The sequence below is a fragment of the Trachinotus anak genome, unplaced genomic scaffold, assembly GCF_046630095.1.
Source record: "Trachinotus anak isolate AG129_WGS33_773 ecotype Australia unplaced genomic scaffold, CSIRO_AGI_Tana_v1 ptg000008l, whole genome shotgun sequence".
Taxonomy (NCBI): domain Eukaryota; kingdom Metazoa; phylum Chordata; class Actinopteri; order Carangiformes; family Carangidae; genus Trachinotus; species Trachinotus anak.
In genome coordinates, this window is record NW_027273859.1 from 18,021,564 (window position 1) to 18,039,343 (window position 17,780).

General features: G+C 38.3%; 1 protein-coding gene across 2 annotated transcripts; it reads left to right on the forward strand.

Moving 5' to 3' along the window:
* The first annotated feature begins 473 nt into the window (after positions 1-473).
* Positions 474-17,549, forward strand: me2 (malic enzyme 2, NAD(+)-dependent, mitochondrial). 2 transcript variants are annotated; one of them, XM_071483188.1, is made up of 15 exons: positions 474-621; positions 4,977-5,133; positions 9,351-9,484; positions 9,625-9,774; positions 10,321-10,396; positions 10,690-10,851; positions 10,955-11,168; positions 11,534-11,631; positions 11,895-12,008; positions 12,155-12,266; positions 13,058-13,200; positions 13,363-13,465; positions 13,604-13,674; positions 14,271-14,369; positions 14,713-17,549. In XM_071483188.1, the coding sequence occupies exons 2-15, from the start codon at positions 5,020-5,022 to the stop codon at positions 14,872-14,874; spliced, it is 1,752 nt and encodes a 583-aa protein (XP_071339289.1). In that variant the 5' UTR covers positions 474-621; positions 4,977-5,019; the 3' UTR covers positions 14,875-17,549. The 2 variants fall into 2 exon arrangements, with proteins under 2 accessions (XP_071339289.1, XP_071339290.1); XM_071483189.1 differs by having other exon boundaries at positions 483-621; positions 4,980-5,133.
* The last annotated feature ends 231 nt before the right edge of the window (positions 17,550-17,780 follow it).

The window sequence follows — 17,780 nt, forward strand, 5'->3', positions numbered from 1 at the left end:
TGTAAAGTTAGTTGTACTGTAAAACCAACTGTAAAGTTGTTTTTAAATCCTCACTTTTCTTGTCTAATGCTTAAATCTTTACTCAGTGCTGTAGGTTGTGAGAAAAAAAAGCCCAAAAGAGTTTACAGCCTGGCTCACTATATAATGTGTGATGCTGCAAAAGGTTTGCTTTTATTTGTCATTTCAACTATAAGAAATACAACAGAATGAGTTATTGTTTCTCTCATGACCAGAGTTTAAAAACAAAATAATCAACAGAATAAGGGGCAGAGAGGCAAAACATAAAAACATTTCCTTTAACTAAAAGAAATATACAAAATCATACACTCAATTTATTTTACAGTAATTACGACAGATTGGCGTCACTCCAAAATGTTTTGCGCATGTCACAGTGTTTACGGTAACCATGGAGGAAATCCCAGCATGTGATTGGCTGAGCGGCCAAGTTCTTCTACACTGTGAGTCCCTCCTCTCCACTTTCCTGCATCTGTAGCTGCTGTCAAAGGACAAACCGACCGGTCTGTCCACCGTATTTATACAGCGAACTGTACGAGAAATATGCTTAATAAACATTGACCTTGCCAGCGGAAGGAAGCACAGTATTATAAATTTCAAGAGCAGGTAAGCCGAGCTGTTATTCTCTTTAAAGAAAGGAAAGTCTGTGTCATTTGAGAAGTTCGCGTTTCTGAGCCAAGAATGAGCGAGCGAGGGAGAGGAGGTCTGAATGAGTGACAGCATGTAAGTCATCATCAGGTATAAAAAGTGTTTCCTTATGGAGTGAGGCTTTGGTTTAACAAACAGTTACAAACAGTGGGCTCTTCGTGGGCTCCTCTGTCGTTCACAAGTTTGCCGATACCGGTGCTCAAATAACGTAACGTAGCGTTGACTGAGAGCTAGCCAAATGCTAGCTTGTAGCAGGCGTTAGCTGCTTTTTTGTGGCTGTGTGAGATTGCAAAGCTAATTCATTAGCTTACCACTGCAGAGAGTTGCATTCACAGTTACAGTTTGTTTGTTTTTTTGTTCGTTTATTTATTTATTTTTGACCTGCCGATTATATTTTTCTGTGCAAATGTAGTTGTTTGTTCACACTTAGCAGTGACATTTATTCTTCCACTTCCATCTCCAAACACAAGATATAAGTATTAAAATAAAATTAAAATTCATTTTGATAGTCAAATATGATGAAATCATAAAGACATAAGAAATGAAACCAAATGTTTTACTGTCCATTCTTTGGTTGTTATCATATTCACGGTATATGTAAATATGCTACACAGCAGCGAACAAATATCTTTCACAGAGTCTTCTTCCACAAACTAAATGATCAAAGCAAATGTGAATCAATGTCACCTTCTGGGTACGTCAAACCGGAGCAACCTGTCATTACAACCCTACTAAGTCTACAAAGTCTTTTAGAGAGAGGGAGAGAGAAAAAGAGAATAATAACACCTGCAGTAATATCACGCCTACCTGTGTAGTAACTATGATTAATCACTGTTTATCCACTTGAGGCAACATAATTATACTAATACTCCACTCAACAGTTTAAATTACTTTGGCTTTGTACCATTGTACTCTGATCCCAGTAAATTTCACCTCTAAGGCCATAAAAAGTTTACACCTGAAAGCATATGTGTGGGTGTGACTGCTTGTTAAGAGATGATGTATGTCTAAGAGGGCACATGCTTTCTGTTGGTGAGTAATTTCCTATGTGCAATCTTTTGTTATTACATTATGCCTACTTCAATCAATGCAATCACTGTTTGCACACATTCTGTCTATGTTAAGAGTACTTCCAGACTCGGTAATGCAAGACATAGTAGTCTGGCTAGATTTGTACCAGTTTCTGTGTCCAGTTTGCCTCATATGTTAAGAATGACTCTTGCTAGTAACTCAAATGAGATAGAAGAGAAATGTCCAATTTTACGTGACACAGAGTTATAATGTTTTAAGCTGTGGCCAATAAACCTAAATTATAACCAGTCAAGTGCAGTACTTGAGAGAACTTTGGTCAAACTCAAACTTTGGCAAGATGCTGCATTTTCTTGGAGATCTCAGAGCTTAAAGCTTATAAAAACCAGCTCCCTATAATTCTGATTAAAAGTGAAGAAATCCAAATGCACAAATCTAGGTGGGTTGGTTTCCAGCTTTTATGAGCTACATGGATATGGTTCAAACAGTCCTGACTAGCTTCTGGCTGTGGAAAGTACTCAGGGAGCTCATTCACACTAGTTGGTCCAACACAGGTACAAAGCAGAATTACCTTGCTACTTGGCAGACACAAAAAGTCCAAAACAAGCATTTAATATGCTGATAAAGTCAGGGATGAAATAAAAAGAAAGAGAGTTGAATAATTTCCATTATATCAAAGACTGGTCTCATCTTAACCCCTGAGACTTTGTATGTTGTAGAAACAAAGTTTAGATGTGCATAACCTGATGAAGATATTGCTGTACAGTGTACAACTCAAAGACCGGAATTCACGGAGGCTGCATCAATGCTGTGTCCCCTCTGAATATCAAATCAGCAGAGCATTAACATTTCTGTTAATTGTTGGTGCTGCTTATTCTGTCTGACGCTTTGGCGAGGCTTTATTGCTGCTTTCTAGGCAACGTTCCTGGATATGTGGTTGTATGCCAAGACTCAGCCAGCTGGCTATTCCTGTAATTTCTTTCATCAGATACTTTGGTCAAAGAGAGGGGCACATGATCAGTCCACAGTGCTTCCTCTGAAACTGTTCTTTAACAACAAGTGCAGGCTAATGGAAAATCACACCCATTGTTTCCTGAGGAATTTTTAAGGTCAGTGGTACTTTATAAACTACCTGAGTTGTTCATTAAAAGTAAATCATCATAGTGTGATGAACACAGCGTTTGGCATTTAAAAACAAAAAAAAACCAACTGATGCGAGTTCTATTTGATGTGGCATGTGGGTGGCATCTTGTTTCAATGCTTTTATACTACATATATATGTACTGTATGTAGTTGATTCATGCTATGTATTGTTTATTTAGACAGAAGGCATCTCTTATCAGGCTTATCTAACTAAGTTGAGATTTTATACATTTATTTATCTTATCTCCATTTATATTTCCTTGTGGTTTTGTGTGGGTTATTATGACTATGATAACATGGGTGGATAAGCAAGAATAGTGTAGTGAGGAATGGAGGAGGACCGGAAAATGTTGACAAAATGGATGAATGCTGTTTGTCACATTAACTGGCTGTAGGTTTGGACTTTTGCCACCTGAGCTCAACTGCATGTTGTTCCAGGGAGTAAAATAATTCAAAGGAGTTAGATCTCAAATCTTTTTTTCTGTTTTGTCAGCCTGCAGGCTTAATTTTTTGTCACAACTGACTGCAGTTGACTCTTGTTTCCTCATGAATCTTGTATTTCAAAAGCAATACTTCTGCTAGCCTCAGTCACTAAAAGAACAAAAATAGAAATTGCATGTATGTTGCTGTCCCCCACATAACTTGCTTAAAGGTCCAGTTGCATTTCATCTGGTTTGTGTCTTGACATTAAGCAAGGCCTAAAGGAATATGGGCAGGGTTATAAAATGAATAATAAAAAACAAGAAAATAGTTTAAACTGAGCTAAGTTGGCATGTATAACTGTTGGGATGAGATATTATTTTGGCTACATCTCCTCTGTGGTCTGCTTTACTCTTTTTGTAACATAACGTTAACATTCAAAGTACAGCACTATAGCCATATCATATGTGGTAATTTAAAGTTGTTTCAATCCATTGTTTTGTCAGTGGGAAGGCAGCACTTTCTGTTTTCATAGTCAGGTGTTGACCTTTTGCAACAATAACTATCACCAGGGACAACTAAGCTTCTCTTAATTGTCTATGACTTACAAAGGTGCATTAGAGGAGCTGTAAGTGACCTCTTTCTGCACCCACAACAGCACAATATAGCAGCGAGTCACAGGTCACATGCATCACATAGCTCTTACAATGATGATACTATTCCAGGCCACCGTCAGCAGCTGAAAGTAGGATGGTATGTGTATAAGGAGCGTGCAGCGATGTTTGCTTGTTGATGTGGCATCATTTCAGGAAAATCCTGCCAGTAGATACCGTCTTTGTGTATTTGTGTATGAGCTTGTTTTATATCCTTATCCCCAAATCTTTTTTTTCCCTTTAGGTTTGATTTGTAGATGTGAATTCTTAAGTGACATAGTTGTTAGTTTTGTTTTGTTACGTGTGTGTGTTATCTGCCTTTTCTCCCCATCCCCAGTCTGTCTGTTGGCTGATTTCGCTGTGATTTTGCTCGTGTCTTTGTGTGGAGCTCATTGCGAAAAGGATTATGACAATCATTCAAAGCTTTGTTTCTCAGATCAAGTACTAAATCACTTCTGTCCACACCCAGATTAATGACTAGCCACTGCCGTCAGCATTTGTAATCCTTGACTTTGGGACTATCCATGCACATCAAGTGCATTTGTAGGCTTCTGTGAAGACGTGTGTGTCCATAGGCCGACATTCTTCATTGCTGTTAGCTTAATGTTGTATCAAGGTGTGATAACGGAGTGATGATTTCATGTGTAAAGGTCATGAAAGCGGTGCACTTAAGGTCTTGATTGTCAGAAGCAATAACTTTAATAATCAGTTGTAGTTTCACATGCATTCGCACCATAAACCTTCAACTTCACATGAGTGGATTTTTCTCATCTTTGAATCTTATGCCAAGTCAACTTTAAGAGATGGTAATAAAATATTTGTTTTACAGTTAGGACTTCCACAAATGTAATCAGAGGTGTCCTCACACACAATTTACAACCACTTCAGTATAAAAATGGTCAAAAGCCTGGTAATATTCAGAACCCCTGTCAGGTATCCTATGACAGCTTTTCCTTAATGCTGACTTTTCCTTTTTCCATGAGAATCCTACCAAATGGGAAGATGAAAATGAAAATAGACAAATATGTGCAGTTCAGTTTTTAACTCAGTTTTTCTTTCCTTTCTCAGCAGCTTTTTACCAGAGCATCTTCCAGACCAGTGACTGTCCACCATGTTGTCCAGGTTGAGGACAACCTGGTCCCTGAGGCCCTGTGTCTCTGTTTGCAGATGGGCACACACCAAAGAAAAGGGCAAGCCCCTCATGCTCAACCCTCGAACCAACAAAGTGAGTAGGTTACTGAAAATGTGAGCATTTAAACAGATGTAGTGGTTAAGCAGATGGCAGCTTTATTAACATGTCTTGCAATGTGTCAGCCCGTTTGTGTTAGATCCATGCCAGTTGTTATGTTTGAAGTAGGCTAATTAGTATAAGCTTTCTGTGTGTAAAATAATTGTAATGTTTGTCAGTATTGTATAATGTCCTTTGGATACCATGTAGACAGATTACGACGAAATTGACTGCAAGTCATAAATGGAGCATATAGTTTGTCAAATTTCTATTATAAACTGTCTCCTTGTGACCAAGGTTTTTGTTGTCAGTAACAGTTTGTTTTCCTCATTTCCTTTCCTTAAATAAGGCTGCATATACACAACTTTGTCCATCCTTTTAATCCCCTGACACTCCTTGGAGGTGTGAATATCACTCTGTATATCCCAGGATAAGAATAGCGGAGAGTTATATTGCAGTGTGAAGAATAGGAATTGACTCTGATATGTTTGCAGACTGTCTTTTGATTAAACTACTTTTCCCCATATCCTAATGAACACAAATGTATCTCTACTTCTGCAGGGTGGTAGAAATTTTAATTAAAATGTTTTAAAATAAAGTATAATATTTCTACAAGAAACACAATATGTCAGCATTCACATGTAATTATCACCAGATATACAGTAGTTTTGAAAATGTAAGCCCATCATGCATGCACAAGCAGTTACATAGAGAAGTGTGAAATGTTAAGTACAACATAGTATTATAAATTACAGTTAGTAGGTACATCGCTTAATCTTGTCACTAGACCATTGATAAGAACTAACTGAAAAACTATAAAAACCTTGTTCTAGCAGCAGGCTGGTGGCTGCTGTTTATTTATCTCCTGGCCTTGCTTCTAGCACTTTGAATGGATTGAGCAGAGACATTAAGGGGATGGCATCAGGCTGATTGGAAGCTCAACCAATTCCTTATGTCATGTTAATCTGTCTAAAGCAGCTGTACCTCTGTTGTCATATTTTAAGTACTGGAAGTGGGATTAAAACTAAAAACTTACTTTCCTTTTTCTGAATAGTGATTTTACTTTTGCCATAATTAATGACAAGAACCTTATATGATTTTTTTTTTTTTTTTAACTCTTTGCCTTACAAAAGAATTGCTGAAGAATGCACTCCTTTTTTATGCTCAGATGATAACATTTTATCATTTTTCACAGAACAGTTGAATTGTGAACTTGACAGAAAGCTGAAAAGCACTGGCTGAATTGCTGAAGTCCGTTGTGTTTCTGACCACACCTAGCATCATTGTTGGGTGTGGTCAGAAATGTCAGACGAGTCTTTCTATTTGCAACTGCTGCTTATTGAATTTGAGGCTGTTTATGTCTGCTTTACAAAAGCCTTCGTAAGGTGCTGTTGCCTGTCCATGCTTTCTCTTTCATTATTTTATATTTCATTCTGTTCTTTATATTACTGCAAGCTACCTTTTAATTGGTGTGTTGTGCTTCATGTGAGGCACTTAGGACAGCCTTGTGGTTAAATGGTGCTGTACAAATAAACTTGCTTTACCTTCCCATGCATCTGTAACCAAACCCAACAGCGCTGTCACTTACTGCAGCAAGATTTGAGCTGACAAAAACCCCACAATTTTTCAGCTGGAGTAACTTGCGTCACACTGTGTATTGTATGATTACAGATGAGCATCACACAGATTTGGACAACACATTTGGAACTTGACATTGTTGACTCATGCTGTGTATTGTTTAGTTGGAAGGGGTCTCTTGTTAGGTTTTTCTAACTCTTAAAATGACATTTTATACATGCCTCACGCCATGTCCATTTATATTTTCTTATGGTTTTGCGTGGGTGGTTATGACTATGATGACTATGTGTGGATAAGCAGGAATAGTGTAGTGAGGAGTGCAGGAGAGATGGAAAATGCTGACAGAACAGATAAGTTTGTCATGTTAATTGGCTCTAGTTTTGGTCTTTTACCACCTGAGCTCAGCTGCATGTTGTTCCAGGCTATGAAATAATTCAAAGGAGTCAGATCTCAAGCTTGACAAGAAGTAACAAATGACATTTGTAACACAAGCCTGTTGCTGCTTGCAGTGAAATGATCTTACTCTGTGTAGGTTCTGCTAAACTTAGAAGAGACTAGACATGTGCTAAATATAGACATGCCATCCTGCATGTAAAGTGGTCACAGGTTATTTGGCTAATGGCCCTAGAAATAGTGTACGCACAGCAAATACGTTCACATTGCACTTGTGGCCTGTTGTGCTCATTTTATCAACTTTAGAAAACTTGTTTGCTAATCAAAATCAACTCAAGTATGGAAAATCTTTGAGAAGAGGGTTTAAGGCCGCGGGCATTTTAAGGCTTTACTCTTGAGAGCAGTTTTGTTGTCCATCAGTTGAGCTGTTGAATTTCTTCTAGCATTAACAGTAACTGAGTTCATTCTGTCTTCCTTCTAAAAACTCTTAAAAACTGTACAAAGCCAGAGACAAACAGCAGTGCATTACTTAGAAATAGAATTACATAGAATTACATCTGCCAGAGCAGATGGGACGTACATCAGCAGATTGCATCATCGTGACACTCATTCTCCCTCACTCACATACTCGCCGTAAAAGTCAGTGAGATGCAGAAAGGCATTGTTTATTACATTGTACTGTCAGCAAGATAAAATCATTAATAAGAATATATTTTGTAAGATGATGCTGTGCTGTGATCCCACATTCCTCTACCTCAATTTTATTCATTAGTTACACAATAGAAACTTTCACCATGTAGACTCAAAATACATGAAATCCTTGTAAAATTAAAAAAAATTGTTAGTAGGATGGATGCTCTTTTTTGGGCAATTTAATTAACTTATAAATGATAAACTAAGAAGGATAACTCAATCCAATGATTTCCATCCAATGTACACTTAGCAGATTTGAAACACCATTTACCGTTAAGAACCATACACATTTTATCTCAAGTGTTTCAATTCATTTCCAACACATACACGAATATTAGGATATACATATAGATATGTTAAACACATAAACAGTACAAGGAGATACATTATTTTACATGGTTATAGGTTAGGCTACTTTTCCAGACCTGTTTGAATCACTCAAACCACTCAAAATAACAACAATCTGAACAAACCAAAAGGCATTGCAATTTTTCGATCAAACCAAGACAGGGGAACAAAAACTAAATATCAGAGGTTTGCAGCATGTTGCATGATGTTGAGAGGAACTGAGTACTAGAGCTGGGTGAAATGTAATGCTCCATCAGCATGACTCAGCATTTTGCCATGGGAGCCCCCAGCTTTTATCGCTGTCACAGTATAATCAGCCCCTTCCCGAGCCCCAGACGTGATGGATTCCATGTGTTACACCCATGTTTCATTCAGCGCTAAGCATGTAACCCAGACACACACACACACACACACAGGGGCACTCCCCCTCTCAACTTCCCCATCCTCTTTTTCATGAGTGTTTCTGAGTGTTTTCCATTGGCTTCTTTCAGGCTACTCCCCTCTCCTACCTCCTTTTCTTCCTTTCCCCTACTCCAAAAGTTTTTCATCTGGTTTCCCCCTTTTCACTCATTTGTCAATTTCTCCTACAAAGAGTCAGTAAGTCAGCTCTGTCTAAGGGCTCATAAGTTACGCAGCGCGCCCTCTGGTGACAGAACTACATCACAGTATGTAGCAGGGGTACTGAAAATTGGTTCAGTGATTAAAGTTTTATTTTGCTGAGGAATAGTGTAAGCATGAAACTTCAAAGCAGCACATTCTGGCTGCAAATCTCCATGCACCAGAGAGAGTTGCGATATTTAAACTTCGAACCCAGAAACTTTTAAAGTAATGTTCAGAAACTGCACATGGAAGAAATGTCAAGGGGTAAAATATTTAACATTTTTAAGACCTGTCTTCAGTGGAGGAAGGACTCTTTTGCCATTGCCTAACAGAGCTTGCATTTCACTCATGAATTTTGATTAGTCATTTCCTGTAGGCAGTGATGTGTACATACACAACACTAATTAAATATTGGCAAATATGTGGAATGGAAAGGAGAAGAGTTCAGACATGTTAATGTGAAAACATAACAGCCCCTCTTGACATACTCTACCATAGTACACTATTTTCAAGCCTGAGATCTGACAATGAGTAGTAGATACCTATATTCTCTTTGTCTCTCCATTCACTCCTTTTTTTCATGTCCGTGTGTTTCTCCTCAGGGCATGGCCTTCTCTCTACAGGAGCGACAGATTTTGGGGATACATGGTCTGCTGCCTCCCAAAGTGGAGACTCAGGATATTCAGGCCATGCGCTTTCAGAAAAATCTGAAGAAAATGACTGATCCCCTAGAGAAGTAAGGGCATAATTTGGAGAAGTTAAACGTATAGCTACAAAAATTAAGCATTTGTTATTGATAATATATTCGCCTTAAAAATCTCCATGTATACGGCCTAACTTTTCCTGAATTTTTATTGCTTTCCACACATCCACCAGGTACATCTACTTGATGGGCATCCAGGAAAGGAATGAGAGGCTTTTCTATAGGGTGTTGATGGAAGACATAGATGAATTGATGCCAATAGTCTACACTCCCACTGTAGGCCTGGCCTGCACGCAGTATGGACACATCTTTCGAAGACCCAAGTAAGCATGCAGGAAAGCTATCAAGAAGTAACTCCAAGAAAGCAAAGTTGAATTAAAAGAATCAACAACTGGGGGCTTTTTTGCTAATGGTCTGAGTCTTTAATGTATGTTTTACTTTGGTGACAGACACACTGTACCTGTAGCACTCCCTGGAATGAATATTTAACACAAGGCAAAAAAGAAAAGAAAGAATTAATCAGAAATATCTGTCTCTGGTGTCCTGCTCAGAATTATCCTACATGTCTGTAGTCTGCTTTCCTGCTGTTTGGCCTGATGTACACAAAATTTTGCCTCCTGTTCACAAGTGATGAACCTTTAAATATTTAAAGGATTCTTCTGGATAAAATATTGGCTTTGACTGGTGCTGACATTTTCTTATGAGGGTGAATGGGTGTAAAGTTGCATCAAGAACCTTGACTGAAATAATATTAAAGAAAGATGTTGTAGTGGGGAATATACATTTTCTTTTCATATTTTATTGAAGATAGATTCTTAACATGCATCTTAACATAAAGCAGTTAACTAGCATTTTGTTTCTCTCACCAGAGGTTTATTCATCTCCATTCGGGACAGAGGACACATCCGCTCCATCCTGGACAACTGGCCAGAGACTAATGTTGCAGTGAGTAATACCTGAAGACCTCCCCACAGTAACACATTTTCATCTAATGTCTATATAATAGTGTGAGAGACACCTCCTGCTGTTCATCCGTCTTAGATGTACAGACCGAGGAAGTCTTGATAAGTGACCCATTACCGTTCACATTTTCTACATTCGCCTGGCCAAGATCCAGTTCAGTATTGCTCACAGTTGTGTGCGTGTAAAATGTTGATTTGCAGTTTTGCTGACTGTATACTATTTTACACCTCCCTCTCTCTCTCTCTCTCTCCCTCCCTCTCTCTCACTCTCTCTAGGCAGTAGTCGTAACTGATGGGGAGCGTATTTTAGGATTAGGGGATCTGGGTGTTTATGGAATGGGCATCCCAGTCGGAAAACTTTGCCTGTACACTGCTTGTGCAGGCATTAGACCTGAGAAATGTCTGCCTGTGGTGATAGATGTCGGCACAGACAATGAGGTAGGAAAGGCTATGTGTATGCTCTCTGTTTACTATGTGTGTATAAGCGCTTTAGTACGAGAAGGTAAAATATGAAAACTGTTTATCTTCTCATGTTTGTCAGAATCTCCTTAAGGATCCACTGTACATGGGCCTGTATCAGAAGCGAGACCGTTCTCAGGCCTATGATGATCTGATTGATGAGTTCATGGAAGCTGTTGTGGAAAAATATGGACAGGACACACTGATCCAATTTGAGGACTTTGGGAACCACAACGCCTTCCGCTTCCTCAGGAAGTACAGGGAGAAATACTGCACCTTCAATGACGATATCCAAGGTTCACATATAACCCCTCACACAGATCTGAAAGTTGTACTTTGTAATATGTTATGCAGATAATTTCACTCTGTTAAATGACTGTGTCAGTGATTACCTGCCTTTTTAGGAACACATATGTGAGGACACCAAATGAATGATTTTATTTGCATTTTTATCGTTTTTGAACATTTTCTAACACAGTGGATTAATGAGTCATGTTGTCTGGGAATTAAACCAAGAACAACAAGCGTAATATAACTGAAGAAATATCTTTCAGGGAATGTACCCTCCCTACCTTCCTACCTTAAAACAAATAGTGACAAATCTGTTCTTTTCAAGGAAGAGACTTCATTGTTTACAGTTGTGTTCTTTGCATATTTCCAGGCACTGCGTCTGTAGCCCTTGCTGGTCTGTTAGCAGCTCAGAGAGCCATTGGCAAACCCATCACTGAACACCGGGTGCTTTTCCTGGGAGCTGGAGAGGTAAACTAACATTTATCTAATAATCAGTCAGTCCAGGTTCTCTTGATTTTCCTTTGTTTCTTGCCTCTTCTCCTTTTTCTCTCCAATTTGGAACATCAGTGCCCCTTAGCTCAAAATAAAAAAATAGGTTAAGTTGTAAAATTGATACTGCTCCCTACTGACCACAGCTGGTGGTACAAATAAGAAACTAAAACATAAAGACACACAAAACACAAACATTTAGCATGTTTAACTTGAGGTTAATGAGGTTATTTTCTCCATAGGCTGCCCTTGGTATTGCCAATCTGATTGTCATGGCCATGATGGAGACAGGGATGAGCCACGCTGAGGCCAGAAAAAGAATCTGGATGTATGATAAATATGGCTTACTCGTAAAGGTCAGTGTTTGTAACACAGATATTATTGACTCGAACATACATTAGATGTCTGTGTGGCTTCCTGTTTGGCTCAATGTTTGTACAATGGATAATTGGTTTACAATAATATGAATCTGTTGCCCCCAACGTACTGTTTGTGACTCCAGGACAGACAGCAGGAAACAGACACCAATCAGGAGGCATTTGTCCATGACAGTCCAGGGAATGTACAGAGCTTCCTTGATGCTGTCAACACCATTAAACCCACAGCTATCATTGGTAAGGTACTTCTCATTTTCTGCATTCATTTAACCTTAAAGCCTCTGAGTACAGTTTGGAATAAGCATTTTTAAGTTTAAGCCATCGATCAAGAACCAGAAAAGTAATGGTTTCACTTTTTACATACTATTGTTGTGATGTTCTGTGTTGTTTAATGTGTTTTTGTTTTTTCCACGTGGAATACCAGATCAGGATAATTGATGAAGTAAATTGTTGTTGTTGTTATTGTTATGTACTTGTAATTTTGGGCTCATTGTCCCAAGTAAACAGTGGGTATAGAAGAGAATCACCCCCGTTTCAAAACACAAATTCTTGTGAAAACTCTCAGCTTTATTTACTCAATGCAACTTACAACATCCAAATGACAGGAAAGAAATACCTGGCAAAGAAAATATAGCAACAGTTCTAAAAAAAATAAAATAAAAAATAAAATTTCCGATAACTTGGTTTCATAAAGAATCACCTTTACTGCCCAGTGGAACGGCACTTATGAACTCAGTCAGATGTAACTTGGTGTGACTCAGTGAATGTAGGCTGTTGGTATAAGCCTGCCTTTGGCCACAACAACCTCCGAGCTAGCAACCTACACGCTGGCAAGTTTTGTCAAAGATTTGGATCATGCAATCACGAGTCAACATTCCTCTTTTACTGTTTTTGGTGGAGTATTTTTTTTTTTTTTCAGGGAATTGACCATTTTAATGACAGTGATCGCCTCCCCATGTGCAAATGTTCTACCAAAACAAGTACACTACAAGTCCACAGCAACAATTTTTTCTCTCACCCACTTTCAGGTGTGGCAGGAGCTGGACGTCTGTTCAGCCATGATGTCATCAAGGCCATGGGAACCCTGAACGAACGACCAATCATCTTTGCTCTGAGTAACCCAACCAATAAAGCAGAGTGCACAGCGGAGGATGCCTACACACTTACTGATGTACACATTCTTTCTTTTTGCCTTTTCTTTCTTTCTTTCTGTCTGTTTGTCTAACTCACAAACAAAGCGTCAGTTCCTATTCTGTCAAATCACCATTCCTCTTTTTATTCTTTTCTTTGTTTCCTGTTGTCACTCCTCTGCTTTGTTTTCTGTGTTCCACAGGGTAGATGTCTTTTTGCCAGTGGCAGTCCGTTTGGTCCAGTGACTCTGAGTGATGGGCGCGTCTTCACCCCTGGACAAGGGAACAATGCGTACATCTTCCCAGGTGAAGGGAAAAGAAAACAGAAGCGATGTGATTTTCAATAGTCTCTAGTGTTAAGAATGAATGTGGGAAAATGCTGTATCACTGAATGATAAACTACGTGCAGTCTCTTGTAAAACCCATGCTGTATGTACATTGCAGGTGTGGCCCTGGCTGTGATCCTAAGTGGAGTGAGACATATCAGTGACACAGTATTCCTAGAAGCTGCCAAGGTCTGAAGTAGTACTCAGTATCTTGCCATCTCATCTTTAAACTGGCCTCACCCCATTCTGCATTTTCTTGCTGACTCTGTCTTGTATGCATATGCTTTGTATGCTCATCTAAACCCTCTTTAACCCTATGATGTCTCCTGTTCCCTCTCTCTTTCTAGACTCTGGCATAACAGCTAACAGATGAGAAAAGACTGATCCTGCTTTGCACTTTTTCCATTTGTGTTCTTCCCTCTTTTGCTGGGCTGCATTTGACTTCCTAACATTAATCAATGCAATTCAATTACTGATAAAAAATCACACGATGCTTTCCTGCCAGCACTATTGGAGACACTTGTCATTTGCATAGCGTTAATATTAGTGATAATGATTTGGTCATTTCTATCACTTGATCTAAGAATTCTTATTATATTCTTATTATATCTTATTATTATCTCTCAAAGCACATAATACATTTATGACTACACACTGGTGTGGATGGTAAACAACAGAGAAATACTGTCTGCTGTAGATAAATGATAGTTGTAGTTGTTATGTCTGTGTTGTTTGAACCATAGAAATTCATCTTCAGCCTAAAAGTATTTTTCGTCTCTTTCCAGACCCTTTCAGAGCAGCTGACAGATAAAGAGTTAGAAGAAGGCAGACTGTATCCTCCTCTTTCCAACATCAGAGAGGTCTCTCTCCAGATGGCTGTCAAGGTAAGTCTCTTGAAAAATAATTTCTCTTGATGACAAAACTAAAGGACACAACTGTGGCTATTGATAGACCTGTTAATGTTAATCCAAACCTTCATTGTTCCTCCAACATCTAACTTCTTCTATCGTCATCTGATTTTCCAAATCCAAAACCCATTTCCACCACAGCCTGACACACTTAGTAAGCCATAACATTAAGCTAGTTATCTTTTAACAACTTCTCAAGACAACATTTTGATGACACAACATAGCTGCCCAGTCAGATTTGGTTGTAGTTGCTTGCTCTGTATAATGCTTGTGTTTGTCCTTCCTTCATCAATGCTAAATGTTCTTTTTTGCACTACAGGTGGTGGAGTATGTCTATGCTAAAGGCATGGCGTTCCGCTACCCTGAGCCTATGGACAAGAACAGCTTTGTACGTGCTACCGTCTGGAACACCAACTATGACTCCTTCCTGCCAGACACCTATGACTGGCCAGGTGTCAGCTTCAGCCCCAAGACTGACTAGAACAAGAACAAACCATCACTGTTCCCCATGTCATAATGTCACTCTCTTCCTTTGTTTTCCATTTTACTCTTAATCACAGATCTTTTGAGATGATCATAATTATCTTAGTGCAAAGGTGCAAATATACTTCTTCCATATCACTATTGCACTAACACAGTCTTATGAGATCTGTGAAAAGGTAGAGTGGAAGATGGCACTTGGAAAGATCGGGACATTTGACATTCCAGTTTTTTATCTTTGCATCACAAGTAAACCTGCACAGAACTGGAGGGCCACCTGGTGGTGGAAAAAGGTAGTGTGGAAATCTGGTTTTCGTTGTTGAAACCTTTTTAATTATCTGTATTCCGTTTTGAAAAGCAGTGACAAAAATAATTTCAGAAAGTTGGGCACTACAGTTAATTACCATTAGAAATTCTTTGTGATTGTCATGTACGCTCAACAAGTAGAAACCCAAACACCAAAACACAAACACAAGGTAAATTAGATTATGCTGTACAGTTATCCAACACTGTAGGTAACTGAAGGTTAAAATGGATTTTTGCAAGATCATGGAGGTAATGCTTATGATGTGTTTTGTGTTTGTGTCAGCATCCACTTCCTGTTTAGTCATAAATTACATAAGAATACGTTTCCCTTTTGTTAAGAGATGCCCTGTACAGTACCATTATCTTTTTCACCTATTCAAGAGTTAGTTTTTCACTCCATATTTAAAATAACTGTGACTCTAATTTTACAATTTTGAGTTGTTGTGTACACTCCTCATGTAGAAATGTTATTCTTTGGTTAACACTGCCAAACTGACTATATGTGGCTACCTAGAGATTGCCAAACAAGGCACAGGTTTTAACATAGAGTATGGGCTTCTACAATGCCTTTTTTCACATCAAGTGGGCCTCTTGTGTCCTCACTGAACAACCAATGCCCGGTGTAACACATACTGTTAGACCGTGTTTATTTTGGGCCACATTGGTAATCAGCAAGAGTCAAGTAGAGCAGGGAGTTAAAGAGCTTGGCTTTTATGTGCAAATGGCGAAAAGAGAGAAGACAGTGTAACTCAGGAGAAATAAAGTGAGTGATTAAAGAAAGACCTCTTAATGGAAAATAATGAGATTTTATGAAGGGAAATTAAATTAAATGTATATCTAAAAACACTCAAGCAATCCTGCAGCTGGACAACACATCAAACGTCCACTCCAGCATTTTATTTGTTTATATCTTCTTGTCACATTATCTTTATTTCTCAGAATTTTGTTTTATTTTTGTGGGATGTATTTTGTATTTTGCAAAGTCATCAACACTCCTTTAATCAGTTGTGGTATGAAGAGTCTGTCCCTGAAAATGAACCCCTTTTGCTTAAGTGTTATATACATTATTAAGGAAACAGTGTGCAGTGTAAAATGGTTCGATAAACTATTATTTTCCTCTGTTTATTATATTTTATTTAATGTACAAGCACTTTTGTTGAAAAGTGAGACTATCTGCTGAAAGAGCATCTATAAAGTTTTGCTAAATGCATCCGTGTGTGTTGGCAGGTTAGTGTGTGGGTTTCACTCCATAAAACATTTTCAAGGCAAGGCTTCTATTCACTGACCTACCATGATTTAGAAGAAGCTGTAACACAGTCAGATTATTTTTTTGCACAAGAGAGAGGCTTTGCTCATGTAATAAATCTGCCTTGCCTATATTTAGAGATGAAAATTATAGCTTGCTAGCCAATTTAAATTTACACTGTGAGCTACTCAAAATCATATTATTGGCATCAAAAGATATTGACCTATATATATATAGCCCAGCTGGGAAAAGACATCACTGACATCTTGACATTTGGATTCATTCTCACTACCTTCTGGGAAAAAAACAGCTTCTTCTCATGTCCATGTCCATGTCTCGTAAAGACCCTTAGTGAAATTAATGTACATTTTTTGGCGTAAAGAGTTATGGTGCCTGAAAGATCAATTGTTACTGGCAATATTTATTTGTGATGAAGAAACTGAGTAATGCCAACAAGTCTGGGCATTAGTAGTAACTTAAGTGTGGTAAAATATATATACTTGGCCACTGTGTATATTTTAACCTCAGGATTGTGTTTTAGGACCTTCTTGGCTTCCTGCACTGATGTGCCTGCACAGTGTTCAGTGTTCAAAGTCACTCCATGTTCCACAATGTAGACCTCGCAGCATGCTGCATACAGAGCTGAGAAACAACCCATCAGCACTATGAATATAAAAATTGCTGTTTGGTTTTGTACAAAATGAAGTAATTGTGTGTTATTCACTGTGCAGCTTTTTCTCTTAGACTTTGCAGCTTCTGGTTAGAAAATACTTGAAATATTATTAAAGGCAAAGTTTTCTACTTATAACTTTTGAATTAGTTTTATTTCAAATAAACTATATAACAGTTAAACCCCATCAAGTGTTGGCTCGTGTCTATCCAGTTGTTACTGACTGTAATTGTCCAGTATGAGTTTTTACTGTGTTGTGTTCGCTGATTGGTCTTCCCATGTGATTTCCTCCACATTTCACTAAAGTGTGCATTCATGTATTGCTGTATCCTTTCTCTGTCTGAAGTTTATTTTTGTTACACAGTAATATTGCCTTAGCGTTTCTACGCAGAAAGCAGCATGTTTTTGCTGCTAGTGATGTTAAAGTGCAGAATAAAACCTATTTTACACTGGCTTCCTTGTCTGCTGTTTTAATTTTTTTTAATGTTTTGGGTCTGACTGATTAACATTTTGGTTTTGAATAAAAAAAATCAAATAAAAAAAAAAGCAAATCAAAAAGAAAAAAAACGAGGCACTGCTATTTTACCCAATTGTAGTCTTTAAATGCTGTTTTTGAGTTATAATGTATTTGAACCCCTGATAAATGTGGTTCTAATAAGAAAAGGTTCTGGGTTATTGCAGTGAA